Raw genomic sequence first — 17,656 nt, 5'->3', positions numbered from 1 at the left:
TCTTAATAATGACTACTTGAAAATTGTAATACATTGTTGCAACTTAAAAATGATAAAACAATATGTTGGGCCTGGAACATGTCAAGCCTTGAGAGATCAGTTATCTCTCCCCTGCATTTGAAATTTGGAAATCTTTCTTTCTTTTTGAGGGAGCGGGGTGAGGCAGGATTTAAATTGTAAAGGAACATTATTCTGGTGGCTTTTGCGTATATCTGATCAAACCTTCATGTCACTGACTGAGAGGTAGTTCTGCAACACTGAGCAGCAAAAAACCGTACCTTGTTGAAACTGGGTATTAAAAATGCCTACATTGAGGTATCTGAAATTTGTTTGAGATATTTGTGGTTTTGCAATTTTGGCGTGTTTTGGAGCTCATGAGATTTTTTGAAAAGAACCACAGTGGTAGAAGTACTGCTATGAATGATACTAGGATTATTATTTCATACAGCGAAGACCGAAGCTGACGTGGGAAAGCATATGAAACTTAAGTATCTGTCTGCTGCAGAGTCTGTCTCTTGTATTAGTTTAGAAGAGCAGTAGATGTTAAACTAAAAGTTGCATTTGGCCTGTTCTATCCAAATGCCTCTACATTTTCCCCAAAGTATAAGGTTCACACATTTACTACCCTAATTTTTGGCTGTCAACTTGTTCTTATTGAGCCTAGGAGGATTAAAAAACATCTTCTTTGTGTTTTTGTTAACCAGTTTTCTCTTCTCTTCAGCTTTTAAATGGGGGAAGCAAGCCCCAGGGATAGGTCATCTAGGTTGGTTGCTTTCCACTGTTTCTCTTCTGGGGGCCAGGAAAAACCTGCCTACCTACATTAGAGGTGTAGAATTCTGCTGTAATTCAGAGTTCAGTTGGATATAAGAGATGTGCAGTGCATGTGGCTGCTGTTGCTGTCATTTCAGTGTGTTAAAAATGTGTTAACATTTTTTTGGAAACATTCTGGGTGTTAATGATGCAATATTTGGATCATTAGCAGATTTTTTTTTTGAGTAGAGATGGCTATGTGATGCTGAGGTGAGATTATCGGCATATATGTTAAATAGACTTCAAGCTATAAGAGAAATCTGTATCTAAAGAATAAGCCTTCCATTAATGTGAAACAGTTTTTCTGTTCTGCATGATCAAGGTTCAATAAGGTGAAGAGCATCAGTGAAACCAGAGTAAGTTCAGAATTATTACATAACATAGCAAACGAAAAACATGCAATAATTTGTGGAATGTTTTTGTAGTTCCTTCTCCCACAGAAGATGACAGAGTAAATTATACTGTTCTGTTTCTTCATGCTGTCAATGTTTCCTTCCTGATTAGCACACCACTAAAGCCGTATATGTTTGCTAATGGTGGTGTACACTGTTAAAATTGAAAAGAAAATGCATGACTTTGTAGCTGAAAATGTTTTTTCTTAGTTCTGTTTTTGTACAACTAGTATTCTTTTGTTTTCCCTAGGAGTGGCAGAACTCTATACAAAAGAATGCTGGCCTTGCCTTTATTGAGCTTGTCAATGAAGGAAGGTAAGTTGTAATATTTGATATCATCTCTGCCTTAGCCTTTAAGAAGTTGTGTGGCTTGAAAATTTTTTCAAAGAATTTTTCATTCTGCCTTTTTGTGTCATTTCCTTGGAGTTTTACAAGCATGATTTCACAGTCTTTAATACTTCAGTTCTAATGCTGAATTTTGCAGAATCTGAATACCGTTTAGTTTCGTTAAATATTTCACTTATTGGTGTGTCATGGATTTTCTTTTTTCCTGTCCTTGTGCACTGGTTAAGGTTGAAGCAATAATTTGTATTCAACTAATCTATTGAGGAAGCAAATTGATATTTGGAAGACATTATAGCTAGGAATTGTAAGATAAGCCTCTGTCTCAAAAATTAGATTCCATTTTGCTCATATATTTCCTATCTACATCATAAAATAGAAAGGAAGGGAGTTCCTTTAACAACAACTACTACTTAATATTACCAATTAGTTTAATATTCTATCTGTAACTATATATGTATATTACTGGAACTTATAGAAAATGACAGAGCAGGTGATGGGGCCATGCTCTTTGACTTCTACTGACTATTCAGAACCATCAATATTTTCTTCATTAGGAATTGATTGTTGAGGCAGACTAAGAGCAATATGTACTTTTTCCTAAAGGTTTGAGGTTTTTTTAAGATATCTTAACGAGTTAGCTAAGGAGTATTATAAGAAATACCATTTATCTAAATCTAAATTCTGTTAGTAACTTGAGCTAGTAAGAATCCCAATAGAAAATAAATTTTACAGGATTAGGACAGCTACTGAATTAAAAAAAAATCACATAAATTAAAATGCTATATAAATATATTTTTATTATCGTAAGAATAAGGGAAACGATTGAGACATTTCTTTTAAAATGTGTGGATGTTCTCAAGATACATAAAAATAATGACCATTTTAATGGTTGCATTTCAGTTTATAGTGAGAGAAACACCATTCTGAGGCAGAAAAAACGTTTTGCTACTAGTCTTGATCCCAAGGGCCAAGGTAAAGTAACAAGGGTGTTCAGTTACAGTGTTAAGATCTAGCCTGTAGTTGTTTCCTATTATGTGAGGCTGACCTGTCTTGACCTTACTTACAAAGTGCCTGCTATAAATTTGGCCCTTGATTAATGTTTTATTAGCATAGATAACATAGGGATCCCACACACATGTAAACCATGATGTAAGGTTCATCTGTGTAAGATGATTATCATGAACAAATCAGTTGATGAGACGAAGTTGTAAGTAGCAGTTGCCTGGTAGTTTATTCAGCTTGTCCAGGTCAAGCTTTCAGAGACCATTCTATCAGTAAACTGTTTGGAATTGACTATTTTCTTTTAAAAACCTGCAGTGCCCATCACAGACAGATGGAATCACTCTCCCACCTCCATAAACAACATCAATAACTTATAGTCTAGCCTTAGCAGAGTGGTTGTCTCAGGGACAAATGATCCCTTGAAGACTGAAAAGTGTGGTTTTGGTTAGCAGAAAATATCTAAGTACTTGTTACTTCATTTCATTTCTGACTTGTAGCAGAGTTGTTCTTTTAAAATGCGGGAACACAGCTTTCATTATGGGGAAGAGGAGAAGGGGATTAATTTCTTAAACATAGCTCCTTTTATTTGTCTCAATTTTTCTCCATTGCTCTTTATAGGAGCCTTTAAAGTTATTGCTGAATTGGTCTTTATCATGCTTTGCGGCTTTTCAGCATTCTCTAAAATGAAACTATTATCCCTCATATGACATGACCTATGTTCCAGAACTGCTCTTTTCTTCTCGTTATACACGGTGCACATTCCTTTCTTGCACATATACTAACACACTAAAACATTTTAGGCCTTACATTTTATTGTATTTGTTATTGTTTTGTGTATTTTTGTTATACTGTTATAATCTTCAAAACTCCAAAAGATGAAATATTTTAATTAAAATTTAAAAATCAAATAGCTGAATGATATACTAATTTAGACTTTAACTGCATAATTGTATAATAAAAGTTGGATTTTTAAACTGTTTCTGTAAGCACTCAAGAAAAGAAGACAAGGTAGTTGTACAGAGGACGGAACTGATTTCAGCAAGTAAGGAAGGATGTCAGTGGGGTACCATGACATGTGGAGTGTTAGAATAAATAAAATTAAGGACTGGAAGAACTGCCAAGAATTTGTGGAATCACAGAATTGCTATTGTTTGAGGCCTTGGTGAAGAAAGTCTTGGTCATCCTATAACCTTTCTAAACCAGGGTTTTATTACCAATGTTTATTACTGTTTTCTTGAACTAACGAGACTAGAGTATCTTTAGATACTAGAGAAACTAGAGAGTCTGAAGTGTGTTCTACTGCTTTTGTTTATCAGGCAAATAAGACAAATAGAATTATTTTTCTGGAAGAGGTCTAGAAGAAGAGATCTAAATCTCTTCTCATATTTGCTTTGAAATGTATTTTTTGCTTTTATGTGAAAGGTATGAATGTACTTCTCTCTCTCACAGCAGTTGAAAGTTTTATGTTTAGGCTTGCCATGTTTTGGCTAGGATTCCCTGGACAGAAATACGTGCAGAAAGTTTGCCTCTGGGACTCATAATATCTACAGTGTGTGTGCTGCATTCAGAATGTGTTGGTCTGAATTTCTTCGTGTTCACAAATAACTAATGTGTTAGACATATAGTTGCTCTCGGGCTTTCCAGCCTGTTTGTACCCAGTGAAATTTTGAATTTTGAACTGAAAAAGAAAAAAATCTCCAAACAGGGGATTAGTGTGTGAAAATACAGAACCATAAACCTACCTAAAACTGAAATACACAGCTGAAGTCTTTTGAAGGCCAGGTTACAAGCACAGTAAAACAAACAAAAATAACCCCAACCAGAAAAAAGCCTATGTAGAAGAACAGGAAAGTATAGAATGTAAGTGAAAAGCTAAAGGAGCAGGTATTAGAAAATAATCTCTTTCTGGGCATGAAAAGAAATGTTGGTTCCAGTACATTGCTACATTGAACATTAATCTTTTTCTAATAAAAATGAGTAAGTATTGTTCATTATTTTTGTACTATCTGGGAACACTCTTACGCTTTTTGAAACCTTGTGCCTGTACCCACTGCTTCTCTATGTACTGAGCCATCTGTGCAGAAAAAACATGGATTGCAAAATGTTTTCCTTAGCCTGCTGAACTTCTGTCGGTCTAGATTTCAGTCTTTGTGCTTGCCTTTCACCTTTGGGCCCTCATTTTAGGGAGAGTCTGTTTTGGAACCTCAACCCGAACGCTTACTGATGAGGGAATTTGTTCACTGAAACCATTCTTTAGGTGTTATTTGGTTCACTGCCATGGCTGGCCCTATCCTTAGGAGACTTCCAACGTGTCCAGACAGATTCCTTTTTTTCCACTACGAAACTAGTTATGTTTCCTGCTTATGCAGGAGATGGTCAGTCTATAATTTCTGAACTGAAAAAAAGAAGAGCTTTGTTTTACCTCCTTGCATATACAAATGTCTCTTTTGTTAGACGCTTATTTCCTCTACTTGACTAGTTAGCAAACAACTCCTTTGCTCTGTGAAGGTTAAAACTCTCTCCTGTCGCTTTGATTCATTAACACACTTTAGTGTGAAACATCTCTTATGCTAGACCTTGTTTTCTGTATCAGTCAGTGCACTAACAAACGTACTCGAGCTTGAGACTAGGCATGACAGTTATTATCCCCTTTGGGGTGATAATGGGTTTGGCCTGGCAGGGGTTGAGGGATCAGTCTCCTAAGCATGCTGCAGCAATTATTCTTTCTGATTTTCAGTTGAAGAGACTCTTGAAGATACTTAATTTTAATTTTCTCAAGCATAGTTTTATTGGTCATCCAGAGAATTAAGTGCTGTGTTCTATACATATATTTTTATACATCTCTAAATGAATATTCAGACAGCAGTTGCTTTAAAAAAGTCACAAAATGTTTGGTTGAAAGATAACCTCATTAAACTAGCAGAATGCATATATAATTTAGTCTCCTTTGCCTTTTCCCTTTCAAATCCTTTACCAAAACAAACAAACCAAAACTGAAGGATTCACAAGTGTATCCAGGAGAAGCAGAACTAATGAAGTTTGGTTTTCTGTAACTTTTTCTTATTGCTACCTTCTCTATTGCCTAATGAGGAATGAAATCTAATCAAAATTATTCTGCCATGTCAGAGGATTTTCCTACATTGGATTTTAAGTAGGATTTTTTTTTTTTAGGAAGCTTACAAGGGGTTTTGTCCTCTGTTGGATATAAAATGTAATGATTTTGAGGAACTTTAGCCTTTTATTAAAAAAAGTTTGTTGGAATTTAGTGAATTAAAAAACAGTGGGAGAAAGAGGGAGATATCATGCAAATCTAATATCCTTAGCAAGTAAAATTTCCATCAACCAACCAAAAAAGCCCCAAACTTCTCCAGAAATAACTGTATATAATGGATATTATTTTCCCAATACATAACAGCCAGTAGTATAAAGTCTGAAACGCTGTAATCATCTGTCTTTTTTTTGTAGACAGAGCTGTACTAAAAAAATTTCAACATATGTCACCTGCTTTTCCTTTTCTTAAATTGTATGTATTACTTTTGACTGGTCATAGATGCAAATATTTTTTAATATTGAAATAGTTGGCAAACTAGTTGGCCAATTACTTCCACACTTTCCTAATGGAAAATAGGGGACAGATGTAGGCTGCTCCATTCAATTGTCTTTCACTTGCAATAGTGCGGTCGGTCATTCTCAAGGAATGAATGTTAGAGAATGTGTTGCCATAGGAGCAACTACTGTGATGGAAAATAGTTAGAAAAATACAGCTATTAATAAAAAAAATGGATGATAACTGACACACTTATGCTTTGTGCATAATTGACCAAAAAAGGCTCAGGAAAAAAATGATAAATATAGTCACATCCAAAGTAGCATCGATATCAGTCTGCTCCCCTTATTGCAGCCTCTTTGCCCTAAGATTCTGATAACATAGAACCTGCACCTCGGCTTGGATTTGTAAGAGGAAAGGAAAGTGTTTTCCACATTTCCTTGCTTTTTTATTTTTAGCAACCCATTCTGTTTAAGTTATAGGTTTTATAAAAGAGGGTTTTGGTGATTTGTTTTCTGAGTTTTTCTGTTCTTTTGGTTTCATAGCAGAAGCAGCTTTTTTAATGTGTGAATTTGACCTATAGAAGATCATTAGGCTAGACTTTAAACAACATTTTATATGTGCTGAAAATTAGAAGTTGTAGCCTGGATGTGTTTCAGAGACTGACAAGTGACTTTGAGATGGGGTTCTTGACACTACATGATTTTCTTTCTGCATGTGTGTGCGCTAAGGTATAGTGTGACATGCACAACCATTTTTAAAACAGTTTATTATTTCACTGAGTTTTGTTTGATCGTTTGTGCATGGATTTAAATTACATCTTTTGTGTAAGTGGAAACATATGATCTTTGCTGTAACTTAATGAGTAAGCAGAAGCCTTTTGGGGAGAAATGTGTCTTAATGATTAAAAATTAAGCTTTTATTATTGGAGATGCTAGTAACTTTGGACGATATATGTGTGACAAAGTTAGGTTTTGCTTGTGAGAATATGTCATTGATTTGCTGGGTCTATAAAAAAGCAAAATCATAAAACACTTCCGAGTACCTGGGAATTCTTAAATGTTCTTTTTATGTAGAAAGTTTTTAGTAACAACTGCTTTAAAAAAATAAATGCAAGAGTAACAAGAAGGTATATTTCTACTGCACTCTATGTGTATACATGTATTGCTATCTGATTGAAAATTTTCAGAAATGATCTGTTGTACTGCCATGCAGTCTCTCTCAGAATGTGAACACAACCTCATACCAGTTTTCACTAGGCTCTGATGTGTGTGTCCTAAATGGCTATGCTAGATAGAAAAGATTGCATTGATGTGCCCCTTCCTAGCTGTCCTTTAGGAGTGCTGTTAAGTTTTATGCTATCGCATGTCCAAGTCAGCATTTTGGTGAGTCTGTGCAATTTTGTGTGGTGTGGTTTTGGGGTTTTTTTGTTTTTTTTTTTTTTTTTTTTTTTTTTTATTCTACCCTATTTTAAAGGGGTAAATGCATTCAGACTTCAGTCTCAAGGACCTTATGGACTTGTCTGTATTTTTTGATGATTGAATAGCATATCTGTGTTCCATGAAGCAATTGTAAAATTTCCTTGCAGTAGTAATTCCAACACGTAGCACATGGAGCAGTCAGATCCCATAAAAGACAGTGTGTATCCATGTAGAACATACTGCCTTTTGAAGTAAGAGAATCTCATATGCTGGGTTTGAGGAGTGCAAGTAGGAAAGCTTACCTTTCTTGGCTATCTTGGAGTTCTCTGTTGTGGTAGTGTCTGGAACATACATAATCTCTCCCTGTAGTATTCTGGGAGATTTATGCCTAAACAGCTGTTGTAAATGTCACCTGTAAACTCTTCCGTATTTTGACTGAAATTGATAATTGTTGGACATCAGTAATACTAACTCAGAATTTATCCATCTCTCATTTTCTTTGCTTGTGCATATTTTTCTGTTCCATTTTTTCCCTCTTCTGCCTTCTCCTTTTTCTTGTTGTAGGGAGAAACTTGTCTTTTTACTTAATCATCTAACCATTCAGAAACCAGAAATCAGAGTAAGATTTCTTGCTTTGTGTCTTATAGTTTTCTCTTCCAGCACAACAATAAAAATCAGAATATCTCATGTATTTGACATGAACTCCTTCTTTCCGTGGTTTAGCACTTCATTCCTGACAAGTGCACAAGTATGTATTTGACTTCCAGCATGGGATCTGTCTTCTTGCTTGTTTTCACTAGGCTGTTTGTCTTTTCAAAGTTAATCGCATTTAAAATATTTCAGTCCAGAAACAGAGTGGTTAGATAAAGGAAGAGAAGTTTGAGACCTTGAATCTGATGTGTACTGAAAACGGAAGAGCAGGCCTGGTATCCAGTCTTTACCCCCATAGGTGTTACGTCTAACTTGTATGGAACATGTCCATCCACACTGCATCCACAGTCTTCTCGTGTTAAAGATCAGAGAAAGTCTTAATTCAATAACTTGTCATAAATAAAGCCAAACCAGAAGGGTATCTGTCAGGGAAGGAGGAGTGTAAATTGCCACATTCAACAGCATTTTGGTGTTTAATAACACTGAAAGAAATCAGATATGTGAGAGTAGTGTAAGGCTAAGATGGTCCCATTGTGGGTCTGCATACAGAGATTATGAAGCATAGGCAAGTAGGAAATGAGACTTCAGTTTTTCTTTCAGCTTGGATGTGCATGGTTTGAAAAAAGACAAGAAATTTAATTAATCTGTTTATTTAGTCAAAGAAATGAAAAACTGGCCATTTGCTGTGAAAAAGTATTTATAAAGAGATGTTTTGGATAGACATGTCATTTAAGAAAAAGAACTAATGTGATCTAGTTGCTGGAATAAAAATCTGGATAAAAGCAGACAAGAAATAGTTGCAGAGGTTTTTTTTCTGTGTGTTTTGTTTTGTTTGGTGGTTGTTTTTTTTTTAAAACTAGCAGTAAGTACCTTATAGAACTTCTTTATAGGGGAATGCGGTATAAAAGATCTTCAAATCTTAAAACCCAAAAAATGTTGGGGCATCTTTCTGAAAGATCTGCTGTAGCTCAAACAGAATCTACAGCCTTGATACAGGAAATGAAATTATTTTGGTGAAAACATGCATGATCATTTCTGTGTAGGAGACCAGAGCAAGTTTCCTACTTACTGTCTTAGTAAGGAAAATCAGATTTTTCTAAACATCTTTTTTTTTTTTCTTTAGAAGAAAGCATTTGTCTCTCAGTTATTCGATATAGTTTGTAAAGGTTGTAATCACTCTCATATGTACAAAGTATGTTGTATGTAGTTTGGAGTTGAACTAATACTTTTGCAAGAGTCAGATTGTTGTCCTTGCCTCAGCAGTGGTCTACTCAGCTGGAAACAGTTGTTTCTATTGCAAGCAGTGAGCCACACTTAACAAATTTCTGTTCAATGTTTGCCTCAAATGGAAAAGTAGCAGCTGCCAAGGTTCCCAAAATTAGTGTTTAGAAGCAGATGATTAAAACTTAGTTTTAGACATGTAAGCAGAGGTGTGTTCATTTACAGAGATGCTGAGAGCTTGTATTTGCCTTTGATTTCTAATTATGGCTATAGGCTCCTCTATTATATCATGCCATCATTATATTTATGTATAGATATATATTTAGTTTGCTAAGTTGCACACTTCAAGAAGGAAATTCAAAACGGGAATCTGAGTGGCATGCTATCTATGTGGATACTGTTCTCATAAAGAAGATCCAAACTGACCTAAATAATGATATAATTAGAAGAAAGCAAGTCTAAGCATATGCAGTGTTTGGAAAAGGTGACTGCAAAGAAATATTAAAATTTTAAGTTCTTGAATGTAAATAATGAACACAGCTGTCATGGTATAAACTAGTAAATTATTTCATACAGGCTTGATTTGTGTTAGTAAATATTTTTTATCCTCATCTCCTGAAGACCTTTTGTTACTGAATTTGGCAATTTGCAAGAAAGGGATTGTATAATAATTGATACCTAAGAACAGGAAGCTTTTACCTTTTTCTGACAACAGCTTGAAGTTACCAGTAGGTGCTTATGCTAAGCTTGGGCAATTCCTTAGTTATTAACCATCAGAATTTTTGGTTGCCAAAATGACAAATTTGACTAGGGTTTATTTGCAGAGTGATGTGTAAGTTTTATCTAGGTGGCCTACTCCTGTATGGATTATCATACAGAAAATGAGGAAGGCGTGTGGGATTAGTAAGGAGACGCAGGGCTGACAAAAGTGACAACTGATCCATAGGAAACCAAGCTCTTTCTGATACTCAAAAGCTATTTGTTTTTATTAGGTACGCTTCTAGTCTGTTTTGAGAATGTTGTTCCTGTGTGAGGGAATGTGGTTCTTTGCTTTGTTTGGAACAAGTCCATCATCTCTGCAAATGCATAGTGAGTGCCAGTGTATAGTCAGTTATGTATCAGGCTGCTTACTTGTTACATTTAAGAGATAAAGAAGAAAATCCATGTTGTAAAACATTAAAATCAATTATTATATAGGATGTATTCTTGAACAGATAAAAGAAGTTGGAATTTTTTAGAGGATCACTAATGTTAGATTAAAAGTGGACCTTTTAGAGGATAACCAGTGTTTTTCAAAGTCTGACCAGGTCAGCAGAAGGTATCGGTATTCACAAACTCAATGAAAACAGTTGGATACTGTCCAACAGTGTGAAATGTAAATTGTAATATATAATATCGTAATACATGACTGTTTATGAACCCTGCATTTTTTTTTTTTAGAAAGTTCTTAGTTTAATAAAAAAATATGTTTATTTAAATGCTTATGTGACAGATTTGAATGTGCTTCTGGGGATCTTGGAGAAAGAGGGTAATCAAATGCTTGGAATCTGCCCAGAGTATGAAATTGGTTATGTGAAGTTTTTTGTTGCTGGTTTATTAGTAGTGATTTATTTTTAGCTGAACATTATTGTAAATTAGTAGAGACAGAGGTTTGGAGTTTCTTTTTTCAGTGTATGAGGAATGTCTTCTGAACTAGTTTATTTTCCCAATTTTTTTGAGCCATGTGTTCCTGGTTTCATCTAGGATAGAGTTAATCTTTTTCTTAGTAGCTGGTGCAGTGCTGTGTTTTGGATTTAGTATGAGAAGGATGTTGATAACACACTGATGTTTTAGTTGTTGCTAGGTAGTGTTTATACTAAGTCAAGGACTTCTCAGTTTCTCAGGCCCTGCCAGCAAAAGGCTGGAGGGGCACAAGAAATTGGGAGGGGACACAGCCAGGGCAGCTGACCTTAACTGGCCAAAGGGGTATTCCATACCATGGGACATCATGCTGAGCATATAAACTGGGGGGAGCTGGCTGAGGCCTTGGATTCTCTTCTTTGGGGGCTGGCTGGGCATTGGTCAGTGGGTGATAGCAATCACTGGGTTTTTTTCCCCTTTCCTCCACATTACAATATTATTAAAATAATTTTAAATTAAATATATTTTAATTATTTTTTTATCTCAGCTGGTAAGTTTTACCTTTCCCTGATCTCCTTCCCATCCCTCTGTGGGGGCAGGCAATGAACGAGCAGCTGTGTGGTACTCTGTTGCTGGCTGGGGTTAAATCAGGACACCATGAAAAGTTATGAAATTGAAGTTACATTATTGCAGCAGTATTGGTTCTGCAAGTTTTTGAAAGTAAAAGTTTGCCACTAATGCATGCAAATAAATCGGCCAAATTGTATGTTTATTGATCAACAGCTACTTCCATTCTAAAAGTGACCAAAATTGAAAAAAAAAAAAAAAAAAAAAAAGAAAAAATTATAATGTGGTTCTAAAACAGTGTCTTCCGTACAGGCCTCCTCAAACAGAAGGTGAAGTCGTGCTTCAAACAATGAATTTTGCATATTTCTTTTTTCAAGGCTTCATCCATGGCGAGACAGTAATCCGCTGACTTAACTGGTTTGTGATCACATGGCTTCATTTAGCTCTTGTGCTGCAGTGTTCCTAGCCTGGCAGTGAGACAGGCAAGGAACAAAGAGCTTCAGGTGGTGTTCTGCCTCTGGATTTCTTCTCGTTGGAAGTCGCAAGCCTACTGCAATTGTGTGAATAGGGTAGGAAAAGACATAGCAGAGCATTGATGCCATACTATGAAACATACAGATAGAGACAGGTGGAGCCTTAGTGCAGATAAATTAAGTTCTAGAGGATAAAATGGACATTGTATACATTGGAAGGCATCCTGCATATTAGATCCTGTGTTTTTAAAGAAAGGCTCTCAGTAGACTCAGAACTTGTTGAAATGTATTTTAGCTTATATGTGAAAGGCAAGCAAGCGGGTTTATATTCTGCTACTCTTTTCTACGTTAGCAACTGAAACCCTTTTTTTTTTTTTTTAAAAAAAAAAAAGCTTTAATAACAGATATTTTGAAAAACTAATCGGTAGAGCCTGTAGTGGATTTATCTGGTGTCTTTGAGTAATACTGTGGAAACTGCACCTTCTAAAACAGTGTTGCTGCTGTATAGCCAGTTTTAATTTTATGAATCCCAGTGTAACTAATTAAAAAGGATATGTTTTTAGTAACAATATGTGAACTCACAGAATAATTGGGTTGTAATTCAATCTGTCGGCTCTGCTGCCATTCATAAACTTAGGGTTTACGAAGGCCTCGGAAATCTCAGATTGAATTACAGCTTTATTCTGTACATAACCTGGAACAATGTATATCTTAGCATTTCGTTTTTGAGACTGAGGATGTTTTATAATCCTGAAAATATTACTTAAATGTATACTTACCATAAAATTCCACTTTTACATTTGGAGAAAAAACTATCTTGCAGTGCAATTCACAATTTTTTTTTATTTAGACATTACATCAGTTACATTAGGGCTTTCACTGTGGGTGTTTATATATATAAACTGCTTACTTTTCTTTATATTGTATTGTGTGTATGTGAAAGATTTTCTTATGTGTCTACATTTCAGATAAAAAAAATGACTGTCTAGAGTGTTTGTTTTGTTTAATACTTAGTTTGGTTTACTATTGAACTACAATTTTACTACTTGCCCGAAAATCACTCTTCAACCTTATTTATACCATTTTCTTAACACAATAAAGTCAGTTATGGAATAGAGCTCAAAATATTTGCACATATACTGTATTTACAGATTTTTATTTTAGGATTTCATTCTCTCGAGGCAATTCTTAAATATTCTCTGTCTTCAGGTTGCTGAGTCAAACCATGAAGGACCACTTGGTAAGAGTGGCTAATGAAGCAGAATTTATCTTGAGCAGACAGAGAGCAGAAGATATTAACCGCCATGCTGAATTTGAGGTAAGAAATGGAATGTTTTTAAAACCAAACCAAAACAAAACAACAAAAAACTCCAACCCAGAACACTAAAACATAACGAGCCCACTGTGTTTGAGGATTCCAATGTGTGATACAGGCTTTTCAGGCACAGAAGGTTCCATCCTGAAAAGTGCTTTGCAGTTGTAGGGTGTTTTGATAGTTTGCCACTAACTTTGATGGAAAAGCAGGCTGTGCAGAACAGCTCAGAACTTGCCAGAATCTGCAAACCATAGTTTGTTGGGGAAGGAATTTTATCATAGCAATGCTGCTCTTTTCCATGAAGCAAACGTCCTTGTATGTGTTAAAGCTGCTTAACATCACAGTCAAGATATAACTCTAAAAAACCCCACCTTACTGAAGATAAATGATAACAGCCTGTTAAGTGCAAGATGAGAAATTACTTTTTTCTTTGCTGTTTCACTTAATTTATCTCTAAAACCATTTTCCTTACATTTTATGTGCTTCTATGGTTTTGTTATGTTTTCATATTTTCACCCCACTTAATGGATTCTAAATTCTAAAGTGGAATAATGGTCTCTGTTTTTATAGACTTGTAAATAAAAATACAAGACTTTTTTTCTGAATCACTTTAATCATACTTCCAGTTCTAGATCTCAGTCATGTCACGTATCCTTTCTGTGCTTTAATTATTGGGTGGTTTAAATGAAAATGAAACTAAATATCACTAAATTCACTAATATTCTGCTTAAAGAGTACTTAGTCTTTCTTCTGACATGTGATACTACTTGTGGTTATGTTTTTAAAATGAAACATCAAGAGATTGAAGGCACGTTTGTGCTTAACGTATTTCTAAACTGTTTTTCTCTTAAATCTTTACTTGAAAAAATACTCCCCAAAGATGAAAGCATATTTGTCTTAGACAGTGCTTATGTTCTAAAGGTCATCTGTGTTGGCCCCAGGTTTCAAGCTGTGCGTTGTTTAATAACATATCTGCACTTCATCTAGAGCTAGTTACCCCCTCCTGGAAACAGAGATGTTGTAAGATATCTACAGTACCACTTTGCAATGGTGAAATAGCAGGCATGTTTCATTTATTACATTAAGGGTTTGGCGACAGTCCTGTGGAGATGAAAAGTGCATCTTTTTACTTCATTGCCTGATAACCATTGGAGTGGGACATGCTTGACATCTTTTCCTCTGGATTTATGCAGAAGCTCCATGCATGACATGGCATTATTGATTAGATGAACAGCCTACTTTTTTTCTTCAGATGCAAACTATTTGCCAAGGTGTGCACCTATGTGGGAAATCGGTGTGAAGTAAAGGGTCCTGTCATGTAAATATGGGTTGTCAATGAATACAGTTGTTTAGTGGCAATTTCACTGCTGGCCTTATTTCAGTCTCAAGACACCTTTTGTGATGTCTGGAAGAAATTTACACTGAGCATCAACTTACATTTTTAATATAACTTTGAGTTTTGCTGTGGCAACTCTTTAGGATAAGAGTTGGCTGTACTTTTTTAAGCTAATGCTGTTTTGAATCTGTGCTATCTCAGTATGATGGCTTAAGAGTTCTAACTCATCAGGTTGAACTTAAACAGAAACTAGTGTACTAAAATAGCAGCAGTCTGTTTATCAAGCTTAGTTTTGTTACTATGTTGGAAAAAAAATATCTAGCATCACTTCCACAGGTGTGTGTATTGAGGATATACAACTATTGGATTCTACAAAATTCTTAAATAACAAAACTAGTGTCTCATGAAGCTAGCATTACTGATGTCTGTGGCAGACTTCAGTGTTATGTTTCTTTTGTGAAGGAGGGAACCATTAGTCACATCCACTTGAATCTGCAGGTATCATGCGAACAGTCAGAATTCCTGTATACTGTGTTCCATCCGTCCCTGGTATGGACTGCCTTTCATGCATCCTGTCGGGTGCACTTGACTTGTCTTAACACATTGGTACTTTTTAGCCATGGTATTCTTTGTAGCCTTTTGAAGTGGTGCTGCAGGCTATAGAAAACTTGCCATTCTTCTGTCATGCCCAGAAACGGATCTGTCTCTTGACTAGACAGGAGCCATTCCATCACTTCATGGGAATGGATCTGTGCTGTGTTGAGCTGCTGAAATGCTGTGTATTGAATTGGTAGGTATATTTCCATTGTATGAAAGGGTGTTGATGACGATGCTTGTGCTTTTGTCCTTACACTCATGTCGTGACACACTTACGGGCATATGACTGCAAGGACTCACACATAAGAGAAAAATTACTTTCAAAACAATTGATACAGCATTTGATCTGTCTGGTTCATTTTTCCAACCTGAGGACCTGTAAGGAAGCAGAGTAGCAGTTGATGAGCCCTAAGCTAAAGATTGTTTTGGCTAGCCTGACTTGTGTGGTTTGGTCACCTGAGTGCACCCATTCCCTTGTTTTACTGCTTTGTATTCCATCTGTTCTTGAGAAATTCTTTGAAATGAAGATGGTATTCTTGCAGTCACGAGAGAGACTCTGCTTGGTCAGTCCATTGAATGCAGTATCCCATCTGCCATAGCATACGTCCAGAAAAGAGCAATCATACAAGGAACCAGATAGGCTATACTTTTATAAAATCTGTCTTGTCTTAGAGAACTGCAGCTCAGAGACTTCCCTAACCAGAGGTCATGTCTTTAATAAATACTATTGTGGGTTTTCTGCTGTGAATTTTTCCAATTTCTTTTAAAATTTGATGTATATATTTTGCATCAATAATGTCCTAAGATGAGGAATTTCCCCGCTGCAGTATCTGAAGACAGTGATCAGATCTTGTGTGTAAGAAAAATATGAAACAATTTATTTGAAAATAGTAGAATATTATAACATTTAACCCTGAAGAATGGTATATGCAAATATGGTTTTGATCCCATTTAAAAACAATTTGTGATGGTGGTAACTACTAGTTGCAAAGCTGCAACTTTTTTTTTTTTTTTTTTTAATAGTTGGGATGAGCATGCATGGTTCAGATGAGAAGCAAGCTTTGCCACCTGAGCTATGGGGAAAAAGGAGATGAGGCTGGTTGAGCAAAGGGTAAAGATCCAGAGACAGATAAGAAATGTGGCAATAACTGTTAGTCATTTTTATTCCGACTTGCATTTCTGATATTTCAGATCACACATGAAATATTCCATGATAACATTGAGTCAGCAAAAATCCAACTCCCAGATTTCTTGTTCAAGATCTATAGTATGTTTACTCACCTAGTTTTAATTCTCCCATTTTTAAAAGTCATGATGAAGATGAGCCTTGCAGTATTTGTGTCAGTTTTGGACAGGTTTGCACTACAGTGATATAGAGAAATCTGGTCTTACAAAATTTTCTATAGAACATTTTCTTTCTATTCTTTCCTTTTTTTTTTTTTTTTTTTTTATAAACAAGGACAATTTTAAAAGAAAAGGCAATGTACCTTGTCCTTATTTAAAACTGAAGTCTGATACTTGGGGTACGTAGAGGCAGGAGAAAGCAATGGGAAATTTAGACGAGCTTTGTAACAAAGTTCTATAGATAAGTTATTGTGTAGTATTTGGTTATAAATGGGGTAGGGATGGTCATTGTAAAAGGACGGATAAATCTCCAAGGAAAGTGGATAATAGTAAGGAAGGGCACTGCTGTGCACTTTGGAAATGTGATGGAAGAACGTACTTGTCATATGACGTTTTAAGTTTCACAGGGTCTAGAAGGGGAGGTAGCACTTCTGTTTGGTTCTTAACTTATTGGAAGTATAGGATAGATGTTTCTTTCCAGAAATGGGATGAGAAGTTCCCACCTATCAATTCTTTCACAGCCAGGAGGAGACAGACAAGAACAGCAAATGTGATGTGTTCACTTTGCTGTGTAAGGTCTGCTTGGGCCTTTCTTTGCCATGTCGCCATTTGGTGGGACCCTGCATTGGTCAGAACATCGAAAGTGCCTATACCCCTTCCACAAAGTAAGATGGCCAAAAGCATAGGAAGTGTCTTTAAAGCAAGGGTGGTTTTTTTTGCATACTGTTCCAGTTTGTGCTGTAATTGTAGATATGCAGGAAACTGAGTGCCTGGTTGAGACAGATTTAAATTAAAAGGATTTGAAAAGAAATCTTTCCTCTTCTTCCTATGTCTTCTCAAGGCAATTCTCTTTCTTTCAGAAATTTAATTCTCTCTTTTTCAGAAACTTCAAATAAAGTGCCTTGAACAGCATCAAAATCTGCACATCCACTTCTTCTGTCTGGTGGCAAGAAGGGCAACTGTCATCTTGGCTTGGCTATTTTTCCATGTCTTCCTTTTTGTTGGGAGTCTCTGT

General features: G+C 35.8%; 1 protein-coding gene across 3 annotated transcripts in view; it reads left to right on the top strand.

The window, feature by feature from the left end:
• The window catches only part of LRBA (LPS responsive beige-like anchor protein), a 417,388-nt gene that overhangs the window by 134,610 nt on the left and 265,122 nt on the right, over positions 1–17,656 (top strand). For all 3 annotated transcript variants that reach the window (XM_080368631.1, XM_080368630.1, XM_080368629.1), the window contains 2 exons: positions 1,453–1,517; positions 13,259–13,367. In XM_080368631.1, the coding sequence (XP_080224757.1) occupies positions 1,453–1,517; positions 13,259–13,367 (174 nt within the window). The remainder of the gene's footprint in view (positions 1–1,452; positions 1,518–13,258; positions 13,368–17,656) is intronic.

Source organism: Falco punctatus, assembly GCF_963210335.1.
Source record: "Falco punctatus genome assembly, chromosome: 1".
Classification (NCBI taxonomy): Eukaryota; Metazoa; Chordata; class Aves; order Falconiformes; family Falconidae; genus Falco; species Falco punctatus.
Note: the sequence above shows the minus strand (reverse complement) of the source record. Positions and strands in the feature narration are given on the sequence as shown.